Source organism: Peromyscus californicus, unplaced genomic scaffold (assembly GCF_007827085.1).
Source record: "Peromyscus californicus insignis strain IS unplaced genomic scaffold, ASM782708v3 Scaffold_7__1_contigs__length_154581171, whole genome shotgun sequence".
Lineage (NCBI taxonomy): Eukaryota > Metazoa > Chordata > Mammalia > Rodentia > Cricetidae > Peromyscus > Peromyscus californicus.
Genome location: NW_026294595.1, coordinates 43,919,770 through 43,936,498, shown reverse-complemented (window position 1 = coordinate 43,936,498; position 16,729 = coordinate 43,919,770). Strand labels below are relative to the sequence as shown.

The 16,729-nt window shown below is 34.5% G+C and overlaps 1 protein-coding gene across 4 annotated transcripts in view; it reads left to right on the top strand.

Moving 5' to 3' along the window:
- The window catches only part of Scn7a (sodium voltage-gated channel alpha subunit 7), a 78,400-nt gene that overhangs the window by 13,411 nt on the left and 48,260 nt on the right, over positions 1–16,729 (top strand). For all 4 annotated transcript variants that reach the window (XM_052725234.1, XM_052725233.1, XM_052725231.1 and 1 more), the window contains 3 exons: positions 10,811–11,055; positions 15,235–15,353; positions 15,715–15,804. In XM_052725234.1, coding sequence (XP_052581194.1) covers positions 10,825–11,055; positions 15,235–15,353; positions 15,715–15,804 — 440 coding nt within the window. In that variant the 5' untranslated portion in view covers positions 10,811–10,824. The remainder of the gene's footprint in view (positions 1–10,810; positions 11,056–15,234; positions 15,354–15,714; positions 15,805–16,729) is intronic.

The following is a 16,729-nucleotide window of genomic DNA, read 5'->3' as shown; positions in this document are numbered from 1 at the left end:
CTATGAGGAAAACACAACTTCAAAGAACCCTAAAAAATTAGAGCTGTAAGTAAATCAACAGTAGCTTATATTAGAAAAGAATAAAGCAAAATAAAATACTTGCTCTCAGGAGCAAGCAGAAGAATTGTAATAAAGAAAGTTAAAGTTGCATTAAGGTGAGGAAATCACAAGAATAAAAGAGTGCCAACTAAATGTGCAATGATGGAGTAAACACCAGCCAACTTTGGAAGCCAGAGAGTCTGTCCTTATAGATGGACATGACCATTTCCCATTAGAAGTAAGTCTGAGCAGCTGGATTCTTTCAGTATCTCCACATTAAAGTTTTTCTACCCTTGAGACTCACAGCCATTAAGGAATAATTGCGACAAATTTAGATTATGCTTGCAATAGCATCTGCTCCTTCTAAATCTGACTACGAACTTCAAACCTAGAGAGATGTGTGCAGTGCTTTGTAGACCAGGCTCATTCTCCATCAATCTCCAGCCTTCAAGCTCAGCTCAGTACAAGAAAATAGCAGTGCATTGGGTGTGGTTGGACACAGGAAGGAAGGCAATTTAAAGAGTCAAAACATTGATGATATGGTTGACTCTTTCATTGGCTATTTTAGGCTGCTTTTTATAGCCTGTTATTTCCATTATCATGCTCAATTGCAATGAGTTCGAGACAATTGTTAGAAGAGGAAACAGCAGCAAACACTATGAAAATAGTAACAAGTTGAATGTACAATCATGAAAGAAATATAAATAAAGTAAAAGAAACCTGCCTGCATTTTGGAAATTTCAAGAATGTTATTGTATTGTAGTTGTTCACTGTAATGTGTTATTACTATTAATTATTGTTTACCAGTAAGACTTATACTGTCTTCTGCAGGTTGTCTTTAAAAATTCCAATATATTAGATAATCGTTTTATTGAAAAATATTAGTAAGCATAAAAAGACTATACTTTAAAAGATTTAAAGTAATAATAAAGGATATAATAATAAGGGTAGTGTATTGTACCTGGAAGGCATTATTCTAAGTGCTTTACATTTCTTACCATTGCTAACATTACCCTTCCTTTCATCATTTCCACTTTGTAGTTGAGAAAACCAATAAATCAAGAGGTGAAATGCCTTATCTAAGATCAAAGACAAAAGAAGTGTTTTATAAATTGCATGATCATTTACAAATGCATAAATGCTATTTTTAAAATAATAATACAGGGCTGGAGAGATGGGTCGGTGGGTAAGAGCACAGACTGCTCTTCTACAGGACTCAGGTTTGATTCCCAGCATCCACATGGCCATTCACAATAGTCTGTAACTCCAATCAGAGGGGAGTCAATGCCCTCTTCTGTCCTCTGTGATTACTGTGCACATGTGGTACACATATATACATTCAGGCAAAACAAACATACACATAAAATCAATAAATAATTAATTTTTAAAGCCTAGATAGGAACCTAGCTACACAACTAACTCTTCCCCACATATTTATAATCAACTATTTCAAACACATAAAGTGTTTGTGAAAAATGCATTAATACCTATATTCATAGTGCCTGGAACTTACAAATGATCATTTTGAGTGAACTTAACCATATTTCTGTCCATTTGTACATTTCTAAAATCAGATTGCAATGATTATTCCATTTATTCCAAGAACAATTTGCAAACATCCTTATCTTAATCATAAGATATACTTATTGGTGCAATAGTTAAATGAAAATCACATTTGTTTATGGCTTCCCAGGGGGAAAATGCACAAACCTTAAGAGTCATTGAGTGTCATTTTGATAAGTATATCCACCTGTGTGTTCCAAATTCCTAACAGGCTTTTCACCTTGCAACCAGTACTGACTCTCCATGAAAAGTGCCATACTGGGACATGCCTACCTTTCTTTTAGAAATTTAGTTATGCAGTGTATAATCTTTGGTGTGTATGTTGCATAGGGTGAGCTTTTGAATCATCATACCTATTGGTAGTTCAACATTTGTATTACGTTCTATTGTATAAATTTTATTCTATATTTTGATAGACAATTTCCATATTTTTATAATTATCCACATATTATATTAATATTTTAAAATTAATATGTAGATTAATTTTATATTTATGCACCATATCTCATTTTATTTATTTCATGTTAAATGTCTAAATATCTACCTGAAAGGTATGAAATTGTCTTTGTCTTGTGATCATGATTGAAGAACATCTTTTTTGAAGGCATAATTTTAGTTTTACAGTTCTTGTTCTTTATATGCATTAATAGTATTGTCGTATTTTGTTTTGGTTTCCACTTTTCTAAGGAGAATCCAGTAATCATTTTTGTTATTGTCTCTTAGTGCATATCATTCCTTAACTGCTTTCCAGATCTTGACTATTTTCTATCTTGTTAATATTTAACCCATATGACTTAAAATACAGGTTAATACTGATCTTTTACTTCTAGATTCCTATCACAATTACAGTTGTTTAAAACTAGCTAATTTTTCAATGAATTGTATTTTAAATTATTTATAACAAATTTCAGGGTTGCTGAGAAAATGGCTTGGCAGGTACTATGGTGCTAAACAAGCATAAGGACAAGGTCCCCTGTAAAAGCCAGGTTTTGTGGCATACTCCTATGATCCCAGAGCTTAGGACGGGAAGCACAAGGTGATTCTTAGGATCCCTAGCCAGCCATTGCAGCTGAAATAGGAACTTTCTTGACTTTAAAAATGAAGGTGGAAAAGCTACTGAAAAAAGACATCCTAACACCATCTGGTCTCCATACACACACCACACAAGCACCATCAAATTCACACACATATGCACACACATGCACACATCACACACATACATGCATACGTACACACACCAAATGCACACACATCACACGCAGGCATGCATATGCACACACACACACACACACACACACACACACACACACACACACACTTTTACAAAATAAGAAAAAGGATTTCAGCCATTTTGCCAACACATAATCCTTTGTTAGAACCTGATTTCAATGATGTCTGTCTATCACCGTATACTGTACATATATGTGTGCTAATGTATGCATATGCTGGTTTGTATATAAAACACATGCACACGAATAGAACTTACTCATCTGTATCAACCTTCAGGTCCATATTTACAATTTCTTACTGAGTTTACACTTTTGGAAGTTTTTAGATATATCTCAAAGTCAAGAAGTCAAAAAGTCAAAAAATATTATCTCTCATTCCTAATATTTGAAATACTATTTCCCACATTCCACAATACCTTTATAAAGATCTGATAATCACTTTCAGCCAAATTTTATAAATCCCTGTCACATCCTCTGACCTATACCCAGAAGTCAACTATTAGGGTTTAACCATTTCAAGGGACATTAGAGAGAACATCATCTACTAGCTACCACCTATTTTATTTTTAATTAATTCCCAAAATACTCTGGTTTGTGAAGCATAAATAATTTATAGGAATCCTATCTAAGAGTGCATTATATGGGGTGGGGGTGGGGAGGTGGCTACATCTGAGCTGTTCCAACATCTCAGAAATGTTATAACAACTTATGATACCAAGAGTTGTAACAACTTAAAATACCAAGAGTTTCCTAGGATGTTTCTCTGCACGTTAGTCAATACTTTGTAAAACCAGGATTTCTATTATGTTTATTTATGTATTTATTTTATGTTTTATATATATATATTATGTTTATTTATTTATTTATCACATGGTATGTATATATGCATGTGTTTATGTGTTTGCATGTGTGTGGGTACACATGTGTATGAATCATACACATGTGTATGTGCTAAAGGTTGACATTGAGTATCTTCCTAGATTCTTAGATTGTGCTCCACTTTATTTACCAAGAGGGGAAGCTCACTGAACCTAAAGACTGTATATTTGTCTAGTCCAGTTAGCCAGTTTGTCCATGGGACTTCCTTTCTCTGCCTTCCAAGCACTGAGATATCGGAGAGCCATCATTCCTGTGGGGATCTGAACTGTCTTCACAATTGATTCACAAGCACTTTATATGCTGAGACATTTTTCCAGCCTTTCTATTATAAACTTTTGTTTAAAAATTCATGCATGCTTACTTTCAGAATCCTTTCAAGTTTTTAAATTTACACCTTAGATTTACATTCAAATAATTAGGCCATCCAGAAATGGATCTGGCTGCAAAAGTGCAGGAGCCAAGGTTAATGGGAACTTCCCAGTTCCACATCTTACCATATGTGTTTCTGCAAACATGGAAAGTACAAAAAGAGAAAGCACCCCCAAAACTATACAGAACCCTCCCTGTTGGCATAATGAGAACAGAGCAAATATGCAAACTTCACAATGTTGTACAGAAACAGTACAGTTGCGTGAGCTGTATCTCCCAGTCCCAAATCTTCAATGAGATTGTGATTGGCAAGAAAAAAAAAATGAAAACATGTCTGGTGGAAGAATAAAACTGATGTAAAATGACTGCCAGGGAGAATGCAAAAATACTGGAGGAAAAGGCATTTTACACAGTCATTCCTTGAATAACTTCAATTTCCCACTCCAATTTGAAAGGCACTTCTCAATATCTATAAATCTGCCACCTGCCAATGCTTCAAATTATGCTTAATGAAAACAACAAAAGTAGCACTGAGAAATATAAAATTACCATGCCAGATTAAAAACCAACTTTAAACATTCTTACTTACATCCATGAGGAGAATAAGGCTCAGCTAAGTCCACAGTCAGTATCAAATGGCAAAACCCCTTCAGTGAGCATTCACTTTCTTCAGCCTCAATGAGCCAAACATACAGTGTGGGTCACTGAGCCTCACACTGTTGCTACCTTTGCCAGCCAAACTGCTAAAAGGTGCTGCAAAAACTTCTGGCACCTGCAAAAAAATGATTACCCAAGGTCTTACCTCCTTTATGTCTTTTGATCCAAGTGAAAAATCTTGAAGTGGTCTGTGTCTAGGGATCAGAGGACAGAGCCAGCCACTAAATTAGACATAGAGGTCAGGAAGTGGTGGCACACACCTTTAATCCTATCGCTCGGGAGGCAGAGATCCATCTGGATCTCTGTGAGTTCAAAGCCACACAGGGCTAGATGAGAGACACAGAACCAGGTAGTGGTGACACACGCCTTTAATCCCAGGAAGTAATATGGCAAGACACAGAAAGGTATGTAGGGCGTGAGGAAATAGGAACTCACTCTCTTGAAGCTGAGGACTTTGTAGAGGTAAGCTAGTGGCTGGCTGTTCTGATCTTTCAGCTTCCACCCCAATATCGGGCTCTGGGTTTTTTATTATAAGACCTTTAAGACTTGTGTTACAAACTGGTGCATTTAGTTGACTTCCCCAAAGCATAGAATTATTTGTAATTAAATGAAGCCAGATAAGTTCTTCTCCCAATTACCTAGCTCTTCCTTTTTGCTTGTTGATCAGGGAGTCTCCTAGCATGATTTATAGAATTAACAGTTCCCCAAATCCAGAGTTGAATCCAGAGAGTGGATTTCATGAGAACAGTCTCTTATCCTTTTGTCCTTATTTGGGTTTTTTTTTGGTTAAGCACATCCCAATGTAGATCTAAGCACAAATGAGTAAGCATTGGTCTTCACCAATTACTCAGCTGTGCCATAAATGGAGCAGTCATGGAAGAGACAGCGATACACTTACTCTTCTGTAAAATGGTGCTCACAAGGACAATATGAAAGAAAATGAGGTAATTTGAAATTTTTGTCTCAGAAATGGCAGCCATTCAACAGGAGTGCCCATAATTACAGTCTCCACAGTATCTTGATAAATTTTCCTTATCAAATTTTAAATTCAAAAACTTTTTTCTGTAAGAATATACTCCACACCCTCTTAATAGAAAAGGATTCCATTTTACTGAACAGTCTAAAATGTTATACAACTGCAACTTGTCAAGAGTGCAACCGTGAGTTGAATGTGATATTATTATTGCCAAAAGCTGACTCTAGCTATTCAGTATTTTAGAAAGGCCAGCTAATGGACAGATTAACTATTAATTTTTGTTTTCTTAGGCATTGATGCTGTATTAAGATAGCTCAACAGAAAGCATAGTGCCTGGAGCATATTATATAAATTTCCCACAGAAATGCTTTTACGGAATTGTGTTTTAATGATTAATAATTCAGTTTGCACTCTACCATCTAAAAGTCAGAGGCCTGCCAGTTCCATTTGATAAATGTTTGCACTGCCTTGCAGTGTACAGGAGACAAATGCCTACTGTCCATTCATTCCTCTAGTCAACAATTTGGTATACTTTCTTTCAGTGTCAGATTAACTGCTAAAAGAGTCATTGGAGATAAGTTGCTGCACTGAGGGGCATAATGAGCCCCAATAAAGTCCCAATATAAGGTGGCTCAAGGATTCTGTGTTATCTGACTTAATCTTACAGCATTTTACACTGCATATATATGAAGGATCCCAAATACTGGTAATGTTGCTTATGGTCCCTATCTGTTAGCTAATAAAACAAGGCATCATTGGATTATTTAACAAGAAGTGGTATAGAAAAGGAAGGCTACATTTGGACTGTATGATAAGAAAACAGACTGGCAAATTAAATCTTGAGGTTTCAGTGAAATGTGTCTAGACTATTTTAATTAATGACAGCATCATATAATGAGCTGGAAAGATCTCTTTCATGTCTAGTGCTAATAAATGTAATTTTAATATGCATGAGTTTAATACTGTTGGCTAGACATCTAAGTGCTTCTAAAAGCAATAAATAGAGGAATTATTTTAAGATGGGTGTGATGGTGCTGTAAGTCCAGCTATTTTGAATATTTTTAATTTCTAATCCTTCAGTCTCAGCTAACCTTTATCCTGTGATGCTGTGCAAAATAATAATAATGTTAAATTTGATAAAAGTATCTTAACATTTAATAGTTCCAAGATTACATTATATTGACATTATCAATCAATATTTGTATCCATTGCAAACATCTCACCCAACTATCAATAATTGCATGCTTCCTATTACTACTTAAGGTGAGGCATGATGCCCACATCAACTCATTCAGTTTTAGAGAACACTTTATCTTAAAAGCAAATCTGTCCTGCTATTGGCTCATTGATTCTAGCTTCTCCTCTGTGATAATACGGGAATCTAGTTTCTCTTCCACTTGAAATACTTCAGATATCCTTCAGATACTTGGAAGCAACGAATTTCCGCTTTGTGCTTTTTCTCTGTCACTATGACACACCCTCCATTCTTTGTATACAAACTCTCCACAATGTCATTTTACTTTTATCAAAAAGGTTTTGTTCCAGTTTACCCATACTGAACAGAGAAGAATAACCTCTCCATCATCTATCAGCACAGTCTAAGTTTATATTATCTTTCTTGGCAAGAGAAATTGGTATTGACTTGATATTAATATTGATATTGATATTGATGTTAAGTAAGACATACTGACAGTTTTCTCTGCTACAAAGCCTATCTCTTCCCTGTTGTACTTGTGCAGATGGGTCCATTTAGTACAGACTTCCGTGTCTTATACACACTGTCATTATATATGATTCTATTACATTTGATCCACATACCAAATTTTATCACAAATAAAATTCCTTTTAAGAAGTTGGAGAGATGGCTCAGGTGTTAAGCTCACCAACTGCTCATCCAGAGGACCTAGATTTGATTCCCAGATTTGATGGTGGCTAACAACCATCTCTAATTTCAGTTCCAAGGAGTTCCATTGCTCTCTTCTGAACTCCACAGACACTACATGCATATATGGTACATAGACATACAGGCAGGCAAAATACTCATACACATAAAATTAAAATTAAAATTGAATCTCAGAAAAGTTTATATTGATTTCTTGTCTATTATGTGCCTATTACTGTACTGAACTTTTTGTCAATGTGTAAAATTTTATCTTTCATTCAAGAAAGAATCTCAGTGGTATGACTAAAAAATCAAGTTAAAATATATAAGTAACTTGATTGAGATTTCCATAAACAATAGGAGCAATTTCAAATTTGAATGTCAATCTACCCAATTTCAAGCTTTGTGGTTTTATTTGTTTCATTTATTTCTATTAGGTCATTTCCCACCACAACCTAGTTTATCAGTTCAAAAGTCACATATGATAACATGGGGTTGAATGGGTCTTAGTTACTGGTCAAAGTGGCTTTGGGGGAAATCTTTATAAACCTATGGTATTGCAATATTTTCTAGCATGTATGTTTTTATATGTTGAATCATGTTAATTTTATTTTATTATAAATTTGGATATTTTATTTTATTTTTCACTGTTAAATAAGCAAGGATCATGGTAAAAATCTAAAGAACAAACATTATCAGTGTGTGAATGTAAAAAAAAAAGGTCCTTGACATGTTTCTGATTTATTAATTCATTTATTCTAAAGAATTGAGCTAAACATAGGCATTCTCCCTTCAAATTTACTTCTTTACTTTATAAAAAAAGGAGCACTTAAGAAATAGCAAAACAACATTAGATAATGCCTGACCACAGAAGGAAACAAGTGACCACTAAAAGCACAGAAAGAACGTTCAGTGATTCCTTTTGGGCTCAAGCCATATTATATCACGATATAGTAATAGTAATTAACATTTAATATTACAAGCATCAGTCATTAGTAAACCAGTTTATGTACAAAGATGTCTATGCTGAATATAATTTTATAAAACTCATTAAACATTGTTTACTAAAAATTTCAGGAGAAAACCTGCAATATGAGTCACATTTATTCAAAGCACTTTGACAGCCCACAGTAAATTTTAATATATGAATGTTATTATTTTTATAGCATGAGTCTGTGCAGGTGGGTAATTCTTAAGAACCTTTTAAAAAGTATCAGTTTTATGAACATATTGAACAAGATATTTGGAAAATAACTTAATGTTGAGGTGAGTTGATCCCGCTGGTGGGAGTGATTCCGTAGGACCAGAGAAAACTTCTAGGTACAGTGAGCAGTTTTTCCTTTTATAGCATTCATGAGGGATGAGAGCTCACCTTCCTGCCAGGGTTCTCCCTTTGGAGTTATTCCATACCTAGGCCCTGGCCATTTTTGAGGATGCTGGCGTACACAATCACTAATGTGAATGTATCTTTCTGTGATCACAAGAAGCTACTTCAAGGGAAAAGGAATTCATTAGCTTGAAAAGAATAATAGAGCACCTTTTCATTTGCATATTTTTGAGATAGAGATAATAAGTAAATATGGAAATATATGTTCACAATACCTCAGAAAGGGAAACTACCTCAATGTCCTCCAGCTAATGAGAATGTGTTACATATACAATGGAATTGTGCATGCAGAAAATTGTGCATGACACAGAAAAAAAAAATGTCATGAGTAATTTTCTAGTCATGAATTCGTGACTTTGTCTTTATTTTATTATTTTGCATTTTCTTTTTGGCATTTTTCATTAGATTTTTTCATATAATATACTCTGGTTTTCTCTCTCCCAACTTCTCCAAGATCCTCCACACTTTCCCAACTCTACACCCTTACTTTTTCTTTCTCTTTAAAAAAAAACAAAAAAGATTAAGATATTAAAGAGTTTTTGTCATAATTGTGAAAGAAAATAAATTTTTATGTGTTGCTTTATTGGTGAAATACCCACAAAAACATCCAAAAGAAGAAAGTATTTTAGAACTGTAGTTTTAAATATCCATATACAGGGAGTGATGCAACTCCAGTGCATTCATCAAGAGTATTTGTATAACATTGGAGAAAGGCAGAATTTTAAGGATATGAGAGTTAGAATGTGGTACAATTGTGACCCATGTTCCTGGAGACATACTTTCCAAGTATGAGCAAGGCTCTGGGTTCATCCTTGCACCACTAAAAGGCAACAGTGATGACAATAACTCAGGTGCAGGAATTAGGGTAAAGAAAGTAATCCAAATCTCAACACAATAACAATGGGGCCCAGTATCATTGGAGGCCATTAAAAAGAGTTGGTGGTTATATGTAGTACATAAGAAATAATTATATTTGACAATTAAAAGAATTCTTATACCCTTAAAAGTTTTCTATTACAGTGGAGAAGTGGAAAGAAACCAATAGAATTAAAAGAATTCTAGAAAGGACTAAATGAAATTACAAATGAGACTAATATTAAGTATAATAAAATTCAAAACAGCTTATAGCTCTAAAAACGTGAGGTATGATCTCTTTAAATGTACCTACTCAGTTTGGTGGTCTCGATTTTTTTTATATCTTGAATTATAAATTTAAATTTTGAGACCACAAAGTTCTATATGGTCCAGAGAATGATCCATAATATTCTTACTTTTGATTTTGAAAGAGTTGAGTCTAGCAGGTATATAAGAAAGCAAAAATAAAAGAATAAATTTTAGCAAGGGATGAAAGGAAATGAATAATTAGATGATAGAAGAGAGAGACACAGAGAGAGAGAGAGAGACAGAGAGAGAGAGAGAGAGAGAGAGAGAGAGAGAGAGAGAGAGAGAGAGAGAAATCATTAAATCAAATCAAAAAAGGAAGCAGAAATCAGAGAAGCCCCATTGAAGTTGTCACCTGGAGCAATAGATTGATAGTGCCAGGTGGAGCAGTATCTCAGGTAAAACATTCAAGTGTAATAAAAAAAATAGCAACAGAGAAATCACATCATAGAAAGGGTTTACAACATCAAGCAAAAACCAACTGAGGTCATTGAGGTAGTCAACTGGGGCTTGGGAGTATAAGTTAAGACAACCATGCTTGGCTCTGAAGTGGTAGGGGACAGCCCCACTTACAGAGCTCCTCACTTAGTTCAAGGAGTAGGTGACAATTTACTGATATAATGACTTACTCATGACCAAATTTTATATACTTACTTTTTTTTGTACAGGTACAAAATTGAAGATGCTGACGTCACCAGAGCCAGAGGGCCTTATCCCCTTTACTGCAGAGTCACTTGAACTCATAGAAAATCATGTTGCTAAAACATGCAATGAAGAGCATGAAGAAGACTTAAAACCAAGCCCTTATTTGGAAGCTGGCAAAGAACTTCCATTTACCTATGGAACCCTTCCCCAAGGAATGGTGTCTGAGCCCTTGGAAGATATGGATCCATATTACTATGTTAAGAGAAATGTAAGGATTAATCATCATTATTGAAACTATATTTTTATTAGTTTATTTTCAGCCACTTAAAATATAATTGAGATAAGAATAATAAAAATAATAGAGAAAGAGCTTTTTCATAATGTGGGAATAACATACTCAAGATAGTTAATAAATTTGATATAACATCTGAGTAATGTATTAAGGTTAGTGAATTTAGTATATGTACTGCTATTCCTTAATATAAATGGCTTTTTGTAGAAATATGCTAATTACCTTCTTCTGATTATCAATCTAAAAATAAATTTTAAAATAATCATAAAATAATTAGAATATGGCAGCAATTTCAGACACCTCAATAATTTACTCACTAGTCAGAATAGTGCATCCAAAATATATTTTTTATGTTCACTCATTCATATATTCATAAATTCAAACCTGTCTCATTTTCAAAAAGACCTACAGATTATGTATACACACACATACACAGACACACACAAACACACATACACACTCCCAGAAAAAAAACACAAAATACTAAGTATGAGAATCAGTTTTGTTAGCAAATACAGAAATCGATGTGGATTGAGGAAGCTAGAAGAGTTTTCATTCCAAGAGCACAATTCGGGGGCTGGAGCAATGTCTCTGTGGTGAAGAACACTGGCTGCTCTTTCAGAGGTTATGATTTTGAGTCCCAGCACCTGCAGAGCAGCTGACAACTTTCTGTAAGTTCTCTAGTCCTGGAGAAGTTGAAGCTCTCTTTTGGTTACCCTGGGCACTAGACATACACATGGTTCATGGGTACAAGAAGCCAAAACAGCTATACACACAAAATAATAAAATGAAGTTAAGGTAAAACTTGAGTTACAGCTTGCAGAATACTTGGAATTCTATTAAAGCCAAAGTAGAACCTTTTTTGGGCAAGTGGACAGGCAACAGCCAAGACTGATTCTGTAAGGGGGCATAGAGAGGCCAGTGCTACTGAAGTTATGTTGCCGGCGGTGGCAAAGATGAGATCATGGTGATCTTGACATGGACTTGCTGTGATCAAAGGACCTAGGGCACGGCAGTGGCAGTTCAAGAAAATTAATATAGCAGCTTTCTAAATTAGAAGAGAAAGGATCAAAAGAGGAAACAGAAGGGAGAGCAAAGGAGAGGGAGAAATGGGTAGGGAGAGAAGGTGATGAGGGAGAAGAGGAAGGGGAAAAATGGGGAAAAGAGAGGAAGAGATAGAGAAATGAAGAGGGGCGAGGGAGAGAGCGATATCTTATTTTTAGTTAAGCTAGTGTATGCACTGAAATACCTTAATATAAACGGTTTTTGTTGAGATACAATGATTACTATCCTCCAATTATCAATTTTAAAGTAATCATAAAATTTTTGATTTTGGGAGAGGGATGGGGGGGACAGAAGGAGGGAAACAGAAAGAGAGAGGAGTGGGGAGAAACCTGTTGTCCAGTGTCCTACATACTATCGGGAGAAGGAACAGCAGGATGTGACTCATGGATAGTGCCAATGTTTACAACTTGGAAGAGTGAAGTTGCCACCGACAAAAATTAAAGTGTATTAAAATGGGGGAATATGTGGATTCTCTACTGGTATTTTGACAGTCATGTATAAAAGTCACTGATGTTATCTAATGGAGGAAATCAAATGGAATTAAAGTCTGTGGAGACTTTAACACACACACACACACACACACACACACACACACACACACACACACACACGCTGCACAGCTACATCTTTGTAATACTGTCATGGTAAGAGTGTCACTTTCATTATTTTGAGAACACTTTAGTTAAAATGTAAATTAGGTCCTCATCTGAGTTATTTCAGCACTCACTTTTTGGTGTGCTTAGGTCATAATGGCAGTAACCTTAGGAGTGGCTGTTGCTAAAGCAGCCCTCTGAGAACTGTGTAATGTATGCAGACATGCTGGGAGGAGGCGCTTCCTTGTTAAAGACAAAACAAGGTCTTAAGAAACAAAAAGAATGCTTCATGGCAGGCCATGTGCCTGGGAGTAGTTGGCCAACACAAAACAGACTCCATGCATTTTTAATCATTTTGTGTGTGTGCATATTGTCCTGCTATTTTTTTTTGTTTTTTTTCCTCTTTTAATTTGTTTTTACTATTTCCTTTTTTTTTTTTGAGACAGAGAAAGACATGAAGTTGGGTGGTTAGGGAGATGGGGATGATGTGGGAGGAGTTAGGACAGGGGAAAGAATATAATCAAAACTTATTGTATGAAAAATTAACTAAAAATCTAAAAACTCACATAAAGAAAAGGAATGAAAATAAAATCGGATTCAGAGTTATTCGCGGCCCGAGTTGTTATGAAGTACCTGGGGGAAAATCTGCAAGGATGTCGCATGCAGTAAGTGCTCTTTTCACTAAAATCAGCTCCTCTGAATATCTGGGCTATATCTGGCTTATTCTCTTCAAGAGAGCATAGAAATAATCATAAAATTAAAAATACGATTGCAGCACAACCCGAAATTACTTCTCCCTTCACAATGACAAACACATCTGTTGTATTTCCCATGAAGTTTGCAATTGTTCTGGAAGCTACCATGGAAAGTAGACTTTAAACAATCATGTTTATTTCTTGTGGTAGTTAGTTTATTTAAGTGGAGATGGAAGAAACATTTCAATAGCAGAACAAAGCCCCCACAGCTGCATGTTGAACTGCACTTTTCTAAAAATTGAGGCACAGAGTAGTTTCCAGGTAGAGCTGACATGCAGGGCAGAAGTGTTGGCCGTTGTTCATTGTTGTAATTTCTTTTTTATATGCATCTGTCAGTATAACGAGCAATAAGTCATAGCCCTTGTATTATTATCATTGACTACATGTTTCAATTTTGGTGTATATGATATTACTTGTAAGCCAGGCCTGGTGGCCAGGTTGTAATTCTTGTTAGACAAAAATATTGCAAATTCAAGTCTTCTGTGGTCTAAAGTGTGAGTTCAAGTCTAGCCTGCACAACTTAATGAAACCCAGTATCAAAAGAAAAAAGAATTTAAAGGGCCTCAGGATAAATAGTGGATGAGGTTTTGCCTAGCATATGTGAGGTGCTTGGTATAATCCTTATTAGAAAGAAAAAGAATTAATACCCCATTTTGATTTTTAACAATACCTTTTATCTTATTATGTACTATATGTTATATTTTAAAATATGCCATCTTATCTCATAGTTTTCAGAATACTTACTTATAATAATTTTTTCAGTGTTAAGGGGCTCAAACTCAGGGCTTCCTGAAGGCTAAGCAAACACTGTCACCAAGTTACATCACCAGACAGAATGTGTTTGTGCATACCCCACAACTAATAATTTCACTGAAGGGACATACATAGTTAATATACATGCACTTATACTTTCAATGAAAATATGTATTATATATATATGGTATATATATATATATATATATATATATATATATATATATATATATATATATACACACACTTATCAATTTACACAAGCCAACATGCATATATGCATACATAAACACATCCACTTATATATGAATCAATTTCAATTTTAAAATATTTCTGTTCTTTTAATATATTTATATATTTAATACTTTAATATCCAAAGTCGTGTTTATTTTACATAAATTACTATTTTTAGATAGATTCATGTCAGTAATACCAAATAAATTTGATTTTTCAAGCATTAATTTTTAGGATTTACTTTTTACTTGTTTTGCTTTTAAGTACATTTTAATTAAAATAGAAATGCATCACATTTCCTCCCTCCTCCAGCCCCTCCCACATAAATAATTTAAATGATTGATGTGATATTTCAAAACATTGGCTCTTCTTTGCTTTTGTAATAGTACATTGATTTTCCCTGGTATAAAATTAAAAATTTCCCATTCATTTAGTTGAGATATAGCCCTCTGATGTCTTTAAGTGCAAATTCATGAGCTATCTGGAGTGCTTTCTGTTACATTAGTTCAGCTGGGAGACAGGGCTGTGATACCATGGCCAGTGATTTTCCTAAGCATACAACCAGCAAAACAAAGTAAAGCGGTGAGCTACCAGGTAAGTCTAAATATAAATGAAAACAGCTTCATTTTCACTTTGACTATAATTAGATATCAAAGCCAAGGAACAGATGAGTGAATTTCAGACTGCTGAGTGTTGGTAATGTTGCTTAAGTTCTGCATTCTTAATGAACTGCATTTTTCTGTGGTTTCTTACAGACTTTCATAGTCTTAAACAGAAGCAGAGTAATCTTCAGGTTCAATGCCATTTCCATCTTCTGCACACTGTCTCCTTTCAACTCTCTCAGAAGCGTGGCTATCAAGGTTTTGGTGAATCCATATCCTTTACAAGGGTGGTTGGCTGTGTCTTCAATGCACTAATAACAAGTCCAGATGTTCTGTTATTCAACCGCTCCTGCAGAACTCTTCTTTCTCATTGGTACTTTATGTGATCATATTAAAGACTTGTTTTTTCTTGGTTAATTTCATAGTGTTTGAAAACACATGGAAAAGAAGAGTTTAATAAAATAGTCATAATAGTTAACAAATGTTAATCCTTATTTTTCAATATAAATAACATGTATTTTTAATATTTACAAAAGGATCTTATCCCTTGTCCTTGTATCTATAAATACAATTCATATAAATAGGTCTTTTCTAATGTAATTTATTGTGCATTATTCCTTGACCATGGCTTACCCTTTTTCACCTGTTGATTTTGATTAGTGTCCTTACTGACAGCATGCTAATGAGCATGAATAATCCACCAGAATGGACACTGGCAATACAGTAAGTTACTTAGCTTTATTAAATGTATAAAATATATAGTAAAGTATATATATATATATATATATATATATATATATAGTAAGTAACTTAGTTTTACTATATATATAATAGTCTGTAATTATATTATTGTTTTTAGCATTTTTACTTTTACTGTTATTAAATTATAAAATATATTATGGATGGTATTTATACAATATATATTGTCATGAAACATAATAAATTTAACGTTTTAAATTTGTTTTAAAAAGTTTATGAAGACAAGAGATTTATTTCAGTCACAGCTTTACAGGTTCAAGGATACAGCACCTCTGCTGTTAGGCTTCAGTTCTAGATAAGTTGTCTCTGCTACGTTAAACTGTGGCCCATGGAAAAAGCAGTTCTTTTAGAAGCAGTAGTTCTTATCTTGATGCCACAAGACAATGAATTGAGTGAAGCCAGCCTCAGCTTTTCTTTGACTCCTCTTGTGAGTCCTGTGGAAAGAGGTGGCCAGGGACCTTAGTGACACATGGGTCTCCAAACAGGCCTCATGTCTTTAAGATTCCATCAACTCTTACATCACCACAATGGGATCAAGTTCCCAATAAGTAGAGCCTGGGAGGACAATCCACAGCTTAATATTTCTATTTTTATATACTGGTGTATTTGTGGGGCATACTGATATGCTACCATGATTGACTTTCTAAATAAAACCAAACATAAGCATATGTCAATTTGAGGATTTTTCTGTCCATTTGTTATTCTTACTTAGATTTTTGTTAGTGCTGTTTTGATTAATGCTAGCTGTGTAACTCTTATTTGCCTTCTGCCTCAGACTCTTGAGTACTGGAATTATAAGTGAATATTATCAGTTTAAATATCTACAGCTCTACCTAGACTAAGTGTTTAATTATACTAATTGGAATGTTTAGGTCTTTTGCTATTTGTC